The following is an 11,436-nucleotide window of genomic DNA, read 5'->3' on the forward strand; positions in this document are numbered from 1 at the left end:
CTACCGATCCTTGACTTCGGCGATGTCATTTACAAAATAGCCTCCAACACTCGACTCAGCAAATTGGATGTAGTCTATCACAGTGCCATCGGTTTTGTCACCAAAGCCCCATATATTACCCACCATTGTGACCTGTACGCTCTTGTTGGCTGGCCCTCACTACATATTCGTCGCCAAACCCACTGGCTCCAGGTCATCTATAAATCACTGCTAGGCAAATCCCCGTCTTACCTTAGCTCACTGGTCATCATAGCAACACCCACCCGTAGTATGCGCTCCAGCAGGTATATCTCACTGGTCATCCCCAAAGCCAACACCTCCTTTGGCCGCCATTCCTTCCAGTTCTCTGCTGCCAATGACTGGAACGAACTGCAAAAATCTCTGAAGCTGGAGACTCTTATCTCCCTCACTAACTTTAAGCATCAGTTGTCAGAGCAGCTTACCGATCACTGCACCTGTACACAGCCATTCTGAAATTAGCCCACCCAACTACCTCATCCCCATATTGTTATTTATTTTGCTCATTTGCAATCCAGTATCTCTATTTGCACATCATCTCTTGCACATCTAGCATTCCAGTGTTAATACTAAATTGTAATTATTTTGCACTATGGTCTATTTATTGCCTTACCTCCATAACTTGCTACATTTGCACACACTGTATATATATATTTTCTGTTGTATTTTTGACTTTATGTTTTGTTTTACCCCATATGTAACTCTGTGTTGTTGTTTTTATCGCACTGCTTTGCTTTGTCTTGGCCAGGTCGCGGTTGTAAATGAGAACTTGTTCTCAACTGGCTTACCTGGTTAAATAAACGTGAAATAAAATAAAAAATAACATCTGCTAAATGACTCAAATGTAAAACATTTAACAATCTTGATCAGTGTTTGTGACTCAGGTTTGTCTGTCTCCTCCCAGGTGATGGCTCGTCACTGGACGGCCAGGGAGGGTCAGGTGAGAAGATCAAGCGTCGTGTCAAGACACCGTACTGCCTGAAGAGGTGGCGTCCCTCCAGCTGGGTGGTTTCCACGGATACGCAGGGCAGAGAGGTAAACAACAACGGAACTGCCGTCTACCTGGTGGGGGGCGGGGCTACCGCCGCTGCCGCTACCATGACCTGCCTGTGAACCCTGACCCCTAGTGGAGGGTGTGGTAACAGGTGGGCCAACTACACCCAGCTGACTACTAACCTTTATTCGGGCCGGCTACTTCAATGACTTTAACAAATTGGGGTGTATCAGATGCCACCAAATGTGATTTTGTAGGGCAGAATGTTTTGCTCTAACCCTCACACCTCCATAGCTGGCTACTTTTTTCATCACGCTGGCTACGTTTGATTTTTGTGAACACATTGAGGAGGGTGTGGCCCCCTATTCAAAAGCTTTAGAACACCTCCTCATTCAAGGGTTTTTCTTTATTTTTTACTATTTTCTGCATTGTAGAATAATAGTGAAGACATCAAAACTATGAAATAACACATATGGAATCATGTAGTAACCAAAAAAGTGTTAAACAAATCAAAATATATTTTATATTTGAGATTCTTCAAATAGCCACCCTTTGCCTTGATGACAGCTTTGCACACTCTTGGCATTCTCTCAACCAGCTTTATGATGTAGTCACCTGGAATGCATTTCAATTAACAGGTGTGCCTTCTTAAAAGTTAATTTGTGGAATGTATTTCCTTAATGCGTTTGAGCCAATCAGTTGTGTTGTGACAAGGTAGGGGGGTATACAGAAGATAGCCCTATTTGGTAAAATACCAAGTCCATATTATGGCAACAACAGCTCAAATAAGCAAAGAGAAATGACAGTCCATCATTACTTTAAGACATGAAGGTCAGTCAATACGGAACATTTCAAGAACTTTGAAAGTTTCTTCAAGTGCAGTCGCAAAAACCATCAAGCGCTATGATGAAACTGGCTCTCATGAGGACCGCCACAGGAAAGGAAGACCCAGCGTTACCTCTGCTGCAGAGGATAAGTTCATTAGAGTTACCAGCCTCAGAAATTGCAGCCCAAATAAATGCTTCACAGAGTTCAAGTAACAGACACATCTCAACATCAACTGTTCAGAGGAGACTGTGTGAATCAGGCCTTCATGGTCGAATTGCTGCAAAGAAACCACTACTAAAGGACACCAATAAGAAGAAGAGACCTGCTTGGGCCAAGAAACATGAGCAATGGACATTAGACCGGTGGAAATTTTGAGATTTTTGGTTCCAACCGCCATGTTTTTGTGAGATGCAGAGTAGGTGAACGGATGATCTCCGCATGTGTATTTTCCACCGTAAAGCATGGAGGAGGAGGTGTTATGGTGTGGGGGTGCTTTGTTGGTGACACGGTCTGTGATTTATTTAGAATTCAAGGCACACTTAACCAGCATGACTACCACAGCATTCTGCAGCGATACGCCATCCCATCTGGTTTGGGCTCAGTGGGACTATCATTTGTTTTTCACACCTCCAGGCTGTGTAAGGGCTATTTTACCAAGAAGGAGAGTGATGGAGTGCTGCATCAGATGACCTGGCCTCCACAATCCCCCGACCTCAACCAAATTGAGATGGTTTGGGATGAGTTGGACCGCAGAGTGAAGGAAAAGCAGCCAACAAGTTCTCAGCATATGTGGGAACTCCTTCAAGACTGTTGGAAAAGCATTCCAGGTGAAGCTGGTTGAGAGAATGCCAAGAGTGTGCAAAGCTGTCATCAAGGCAAAGGGTGGCTATTTGAAGAATCTCAAATATAAAATATATTTTGATTTGTTTAACACTTTTTTGGTTACTACATGATTCCATATGTGTTATTTCATAGTTTTGATGTATTCACTATTATTCTACAATGTAGAAAATAGTAAAAATTAAGGAAAATCCTTGAATGAGTAGGTGTTCTAAAACTTTTGACCGGTAGTGTAGCTATGCAGCAACATTGGCTTCAATTGCTTCCATTATATATGCTGTTCCATATAAATCGTTGTATGATTGTACGTTGTTTTTGTTTTTGCACTTAAAAGAAAAAAGTGATGTTAATCATCCAGTGAGGTATGTGTGTCCAGTGACAATGGGTAAAGACTGTTCTAAAAGATCCAGTGAGGTCTGTGTGACCATGGTAAAGACTGGTCTAAAAGCATTAAGACAAAAGCAGGAACTTTAAGACTGGGTTAGATGCACATTGTTTTTCAGTAATGTTTATGTATTTGTTTTAACATCAATCTGTATATCCTACATCATATTTAAAAATGTCCAACAGGCTTTAGCTTTTTTAACTATTTTTAATTGTGTTGTATTCTTTTTTGCAGCGGTTACTTTTGTTACTATTATGACATTATAAACAGTGCACTTATTATTATTAGTATTAGTAGTAGTAGTAGTAGTAGTAGTAGTAGTATTAGTATTAGTAGTAGTAGTAGTAGTAGTAGTAGTAGTAGCAGAATGAGACAGCGCTCTATAAGGACATGAGATATCTGCAGCGCTCTATAAGGACATGAGATATCTGCAGCGCTCTATAAGGACATGAGATATCTGCAGCGCTCTATAAGGACATGAGATATCTGCAGCGCTCTATAAGGACATGAGATATCTGCAGCGCTCTATAAGGACATGAGATATCTGCAGCGCTCTATAAGGACATGAGATATCTGCAGCGCTCTATAAGGACATGAGATATCTGCAGCTCTCTATAAGGACGTGGGATTTTGTTCTGTTACAAAAAGAAATCAGCGACAGTTTAACTTCAGTCTACTCCGACTGACCGTTGAACTCCTCTGCAGAAGAGACTCGTCATTATTCTAAACCTTTCACTGGTCTCTCTTTACCCAGTCAGTCCCCTGCCTAGTAAACCAGACCAGTTCTTGGTATTACAGTCTGAAACAAAGCACTGCAAGAACTTTGAAGTTTTCGTTACAAGCCAGAATGTTGATTAAAATTACATTTGAACATCCTTTACCGGTTGTCTGTGGTTTGTCCTTCAGCTGGTCGAAATATCCACAGGAAAGTATTATTTATCAGACTTTTTAGAGAGCTGGTAATGCCTTTGAAAACTCTATCACCTGGCACAATGTAAACACCTGCAAGACTTAGGTCAGAATGCATCGCCTGCAGGTACTTCTGTCTTGTGCAAGAAAAAAAAATGGATTGCCACACACAGAGATGTGCATTTTGAAGTCTGTTTAATGATAAACTGCATTGTTGTTTCTGCATTGTTGGAAAAGGACCCGCCAGTCAGCATTTCACTGTTAGTCTACACCTGTTGTCTACGAAGCATGTGACTAATAACATTGGATTGATTTGATAATACTTTCCTGTGGATATTTTGTCTTAAATTTCAACCAGCTGAAGGACCAACCCCATGGACAATCGGCAGAGTAAGTTCAAAAATAATTGTATTAAACATCCGTGACTGACAAGGGACACAAGGTTTTTTTTTTCTATGTAAATGTGCGTGGCTATGCTGTACAGGAAATGGAAGACATCGAGGAGGAGGGTTAACAGACAGTCAGTCCTCTACCCTATATTCAGCATGCTCTAGTCTAGTCAACACTACTGCAGGAGGGTTAACAGACAGTCAGTCCTCTACCCTATATTCAGCTCTAGTCTAGTCAAGACTACTGCAGGAGGGTTAACAGACAGTCAGTCCTCTACCCTATATTCAGCTCTAGTCTAGTCAACACTACTGCAGGAGGGTTAACAGACAGTCAGTCCCCTACCCTATATTCAGCTCTAGTCTAGTCAACACTACTGCAGGAGGGTTAACAGACAGTCAGTCCTCTACCCTATATTCAGCTCTAGTCTAGTCAACACTACTGCAGGAGGGTTAACAGACAAATTGGACATGTTAGCTGACTAGTGGATGGGGGTAATTCTACCCCACATTCCATTTCAGCTGAGCTATGAACAGAACTGTAAATTACTACTAATGTATATCTACGTAGACCTCCATGCTACCCACCCCGCATACCTGGAACCCCATAATGTATATCTACGTAGACCTCCACGCTACCCACCCCGCATACCTGGAACCCCATAATGTATATCTACGTAGACCTCCACGCTACCCACCCCGCATACCTGGAACCATATAACATGTAAACTACCCTACAATAAGCTCTTAACTTTGAAGGTTTGTCTGAATCTACATATTGTTAAAAGTGTTTTTTTGTTTGGAGAAGAAGGAGTTCTCTGAATGTTCTATACGAATGTTAAGGTAAACATTCTCCACTTTTTGATTTGTCGGGGGAGGTTGTCTTCTCTTGAAGATTGGGTTGGAGACGGGAACTAGACCCAATGTTCTCAACTGGCACCTTTTTTTTTTTTTACATTTTCAACAATCCCATGATGTAAAAATCAATCAAAATGTTTCTCTTTTGTTGACTGAGGTTTGATTTCAACATTTGTGAGCCCCTGTTTCTCCTCATCTGGTATGTAGCTGCCGAACTCCCATGGTGCTTTTCCATGAGGATTACCCCCACAACAGTGGGCCGCAAGTGTTTTATGTTCATGTCAACTCTAGTGTTATTGTGTTCCCAGCACTGGGGTAAAATCCTAATGTATTTATGTGTTATAGGCTGACCTTGGTGTTAGGAATTGTGTAAACAGACGGTGCAGTTACCTGGATATGCTCTGCATACTGCAACATACTGCAACATACTGCAACATACTGCAACATACTGCGCCTTCAGAAAGTATTCATACCCCTTGACTTATTCCACATTTTGTTGTCTTACAGCCTGAATTCAAAATGGATTAAATATTTATTTAAATATGATTGATTAAATATTCACCCATCGACACACAATACCCCATAATGACAAAGTGAAAACATGTTTTTTGCGATTTTTGCAAATACTGAGTCAATACTTTGTAGAAACAGCGATTACACCTGTGAGTCTTTTCTGGGTAAGTCTCTAAGAGCTTTGCACACCTGGATTGTACAATATTTCCCATTTATTCTATCAAGTTGGTTGTTGATCATTGCTAAAAAGACATTTTCAGGTCTTGCCATATATTTTCAAGCCGGTTTAAGTCAAAACTGTACCTCGGCCACTCGGGAACATTCAATGTCGTCTTGGTAAGCAACTCCAGTGTAGATTTGGCCTTGTGTTTTAGGTTATTGTCCTGCTGAAAGGTGAATTTGTCTCTCCAGTGTCTGTTGGAATGCAGACTGAACCAGGTTTTCCTCTAGCATACCCATAACTCAAGCATACCCATAACATGATGCAGCCACCACCATGCTTGAAAATATTAAGTGGTACTGAGTGATGTGTTGTGTTGGATTTTCCCCAAACATAACGCTTTGTATTCAGGACAAAAAGTTTTATTTCTTTGCCAAAATGTTTTCAGTATTACTTAAGTGCCTTGTTGCAAACAGGATGCATGTTTGTGATCCATCCTCAGTTTTCTTAAATCACAACCATTAAACTCTGTAACTGTTTTAAAATCACCATTGGGCTCATGGTGAAATCCCTGAGCAGTTTCCTTCCTCTCTGTCAACTGAGTTAGGAAGGACGCCTGTATCTTTGTAGTGATTGGGTGTATTGACACAACATCCAAAGTGTAATTAATAACTTCAACATGCTCAAAGGGTGTTTAAGCGTCTGCTTTTTAAAATGTTTACCCATTTACCAATCGGTGCCCGTCTTTGCGAGGCATTGAAAAACTTCCCTGGTCTTTGGTGGTTGAATATGTGTTTGAAATTCCCTACTCGATTGAGGGACCTTACAGATAATTGTATGTGAGTGGTACTGTCACGATCGTCAGGGTAAGGAGTAGACCAAGGCGCAGCGTGATGAACAAACATACTTTAATTAGTTAAAGTGTAAGCAAGATACAAAACAAGAAACGACTCGTGAAGTCCACGGTGACAATGACCGAACACGGAACAAAAACCCACAAACACAAAGGGAAAACAGACAGTTTAAATATGGCTCCCAATCAGAGACAACCAGCCAACAGCTGACACTCGTTGCCTCTGATTGGGAGTCACTCAGGCAAACATAGAAATCAACAACCTAGAACCCCCAACATAGAAAATACACACATAGAATGAACACACCCTGGCTCAACATAATGAGCCAGGGTGTGACAGGTACAGAGATGAGGTAGTCATTTAAAAATCATGTTAACCACTATTATTGAACACGGAATGAGTCCATGCAACTTATTATGCGATTTGTTAAGCACATTTTTACTCCTGAACTTATTTAGGCTTGCCATGAAGGGGTTGAATACTTATTGACTCAAGACATTTCAGCTTTACATAATTTTATTTATTTTTTTTCAAAATATTCTACAAACAAAATTCCGCTTTGACATTATGGGGGTATTGTGTGTAGATCAGGTGACACAATCTCAGTTTTATAAATGTTCTATTCAGGCTGTAACAACAACAATGTGGAAAAAATAAAAGGGGGTGTGAATACTTTCTGAAGTACCGTTGCTATGGGACCAAGAACACTGTACATACAACCATTGCTATGGGACCAAGAACACTGCTACAGGACTGTGATGTTTATGTCACAGTCATTTATACTGTACGCTCTATCACTGTATATACGCCACTGAAAGCATGCAGAACATTATTACGGTCATTATGGTAAGATCTTAAATTAACCTTATGAAATAAGATGAGAGGAATATTAAACAGTGATTTTACCACTTAGGAAGTCAAGTGGTGGTTTGACTAGATTGGACAAAGCAGCCAATACATGTTCTTGTACAAGGAGTGAGTAGAAATAGCCTTTATTCATCACTGACTCCATTCAATCTACAACCCATATACAGTATGCTATTACGGAACCTCCCTTTCTGCCCCACTCAGTGATATTCTGGATATAATGGTGGAATAATGAAGTCAGGAACTATTGACTGCCACAGACTGACTATCCTAAGGCTTTGTGAACTTTTAGTGCTGTACTTTAATATGCAAAAACAGATTACTATAAAATATAGTCCATCACTAATATCACGTCTTTACAACTGCCAAATACATGACGCCACATTTCATTGGTCTGGAAATGTACAATTTCAACGGTCGGAAGGTGACTTTTGTAAAACTGTGTTGTCAACTTGAAAATGGAAAATAGAACTCGACTTGAAGTGATTGATGTTGGATGAATAAAGGTTGTTATAATGAGCTGTTTGTCTGAGTAGTGCACTACTTTTGACCAGAACCCATAGGGTAGTAGGGCTCATAGCCCATAGGGCCCTGGTCAAACGTAGTGCACTACATAGGGAATAAGAAGGATGCCATTTGGGGGACAGAAGTTCATGTTGAAGTAGATGGTTTTCTTCTTCAGAGCTCTGGCGCTGTAGAAGACTTATCTCTCCTTAACCCTAAACGCCACTCTGTTTTCTATTGAAGTTCGTAAAATAATTGGAATAAAAAAATAAAAAAATAATTATATCTCATACTCTAGCTTGCTCTGAAAATGTATTTAGATGAAAGCTTGCATTACATTACCCCGTTGATTAAAGATTATATTGCTGAAAATATATTTTTGGATGTCATGTGAAATCTTTACTTCGATTGGCTCCTAAATGACACCCTATTCCCTACACAGTGCACTACTTTTGACCAGAGCTATATGGGCCCCTATATAGGGAATAGGGTGTCATTTGGGATGCTAACTATGAATAAGGCTTGTGTTTTGATTGTGTAACTGAAGGTCAGGGCTTTAGTTGATCCCTAGACTAGTGGGCCTCATCCTGCATCTTTTGGGCCTCATCCTGTAGTAGTAGACCTCATCCTACACTAGTAAACCTCATCCTGTACTAGTAGACCTCATCCTACACTAGTAAACCTCATCCTACACTAGTAGACCTCATCCTACACTAGTAGACCTCATCATGTACTAGTAGACCTCATCCTACACTAGCAGACCGCATCCTACACTAGTAAACCTCATCCTACACTAGTAGACCTCATCCTACACTAGTAGACCTCATCATGTACTAGTAGACCTCATCCTACACTAGCAGACCGCATTCTACACTGGTACACCTCACCCTACACTAGTAGACCTCATCCTACACTCGTAGACCTCATCCTGCACTAGTAGACCTCATCCTACACTAGTAGACCTCATCCTACACTAGTAGACCTCATCCTGCACTAGTAGACCTCATCCTACACAGGTAGACCTCATCCTACACTAGTAGACCTCATCCTACACTAGTACACCTCATCCTACACTCGTAGACCTCATCCTGCACTAGTAGACCTCATCCTACATTAGTAGACCTCATCCTACATTAGTAGACCTCATCCTACACTAGTAGACCTCATCCTACACTAGTAGACCTCATCCTACACTAGTAGACCTCATTCTACACTAGTACACCTCATCCTACACTAGTACACCTCATCCTACACTAGTAGCCCATTCATACACTAGTACACCTCATCCTAAACTAGTACACCTCATCCTACACTAGTACACCTGATCCTACACTAGTAGACCTCATCCTACACTAGTAGACCTCATCCTACACTAGTAGACATCATCCTACACTAGTAGACATCTCATCCTGCACTAGTAGACCTCATCCTACACTAGTAGACCTCATCCTACACTAGTAGACCTCATCCTGCACTAGTAAACCTCATCCTACACTAGTAGACCTCATCCTACACTAGTAGACATCATCCTACACTAGTAAACCTCATCCCACACTAGTAGACCTCATTCTGCACTAGTAAACCTCATCTTACACTAGTAGACCTCATCCTACACTAGTAGACCTCATCCTACACTAGTAGACCTCATCATGCACTAGTAGACCTCATCCTACACTAGCAGACCTCATCCTACACTAGCAAACCTCATCATACACTAGCAGACCTCATCCTACACTAGTAGACCTCATCCTACACTAGTACACCTCTTCCTGCACTAGTAGACCTCATCCTGCACTAGTAGACCTCATCCTACACTAGTAGACCTCATCCTACACTAGTAGACATCATCCTGTACTAGTAGCCCTCATCCTACACTAGCAGACCTCATCCTACACTAGTAGACCTCATCCTACACTAGTAGACCTCATTCTACACTAGTAGACCTCATCCTACAATAGTAGACCTCATCCTACACTATTAGACCTCATCCTGCACTGGTAGACCTCATTCTACACTAGTAGACCTCATCCTCCACTAGTAGACCTCATCCTGCACTAGTAGACCTCATCCTGCACTAGTACACCTCATCCTGCACTAGTAGACCTCATCCTGTACTAGTACACCTCATCCTACACTCGTAGACCTCATCCTGCACTAGTAGACCTCATCCCGCACTAGTAGACCTCATCATGCACTAGTAGACCTCATCCTACACTAGCATACCTCATCCTACACTAGTAAACCTCATCCCACACTAGTAGACCTCATTGTGCACTAGTAAACCTCATCTTACACTAGTAGACCTCATCCTACACTAGTAGACCTCATCATGCACTAGTATACCTCATCCTACACTAGCAGACCTCATCCTACACTAGCAAACCTCTTCCTGCACTAGTAGACCTCATCCTGCACTAGTAGACCTCATCCTGCACTAGTAGACCTCATCCTACACTAGTAGACCTCATTCTACACTAGTAGAACTCATCCTACAATAGTAGACCTCATCCTACACTATTAGACCTCATCCTGCACTGGTAGACCTCATTCTACACTAGTAGACCTCATCCTCCACTAGTAGACCTCATCCTACACTAGTACACCTCTTCCTGCACTAGTAGACCTCATCCTGCACTAGTAGACCTCATCCTGCACTAGTAGACCTCATCCTACACTAGTAGACATCATCCTGTACTAGTAGCCCTCATCCTACACTAGCAGACCTCATCCTACACTAGTAGACCTCATCCTACACTAGTAGACCTCATTCTACACTAGTAGAACTCATCCTACAATAGTAGACCTCATCCTACACTATTAGACCTCATCCTGCACTGGTAGACCTCATTCTACACTAGTAGACCTCATCCTCCACTAGTAGACCTCATCCTGCACTAGTAGACCTCATCCTGCACTAGTAGACCTCATCCTGCACTAGTAGACTTCATCCTGCACTAGTAGACCTCATCCTACACTAGTACACCTCATCCTACACTAGTAGCCCATTCCTACACTAGTACACCTCATCCTAAACTAGTACACCTCATCCTATACTAGTACACCTGATCCTACACTAGTAGACCTCATACTACACTAGTAGACCTCATCCTACACTAGCAAACCTCTTCCTGCACTAGTAGACCTCATCCTGCACTAGTAGACCTCATCCTGCACTAGTAGACCTCATCCTACACTAGTAGACATCATCCTGTACTAGTAGCCCTCATCCTACACTAGCAGACCTCATCCTACACTAGTAGACCTCATCCTACACTAGTAGACCTCATTCTACACTAGTAGAACTCATCCTACAATAGTAG

At 41.7% G+C, this 11,436-nt stretch overlaps 1 protein-coding gene across 1 annotated transcript in view; it reads left to right on the top strand.

Annotated features, from left to right (window-relative positions):
* bmpr2b (bone morphogenetic protein receptor, type II b (serine/threonine kinase)) overlaps positions 1–1,437 on the top strand; it is a 156,979-nt gene extending 155,542 nt beyond the window's left edge. The window contains exon 14 of the mRNA XM_084161018.1: positions 923–1,437. Within this exon, the coding sequence (XP_084017144.1) occupies positions 923–1,131 (209 nt within the window). The 3' untranslated portion in view covers positions 1,132–1,437. The remainder of the gene's footprint in view (positions 1–922) is intronic.
* Positions 1,438–11,436: the final 9,999 nt, after the last annotated feature.

Source organism: Coregonus lavaretus (assembly GCF_964263955.1).
Source record: "Coregonus lavaretus genome assembly, chromosome: 5".
Lineage (NCBI taxonomy): Eukaryota > Metazoa > Chordata > Actinopteri > Salmoniformes > Salmonidae > Coregonus > Coregonus lavaretus.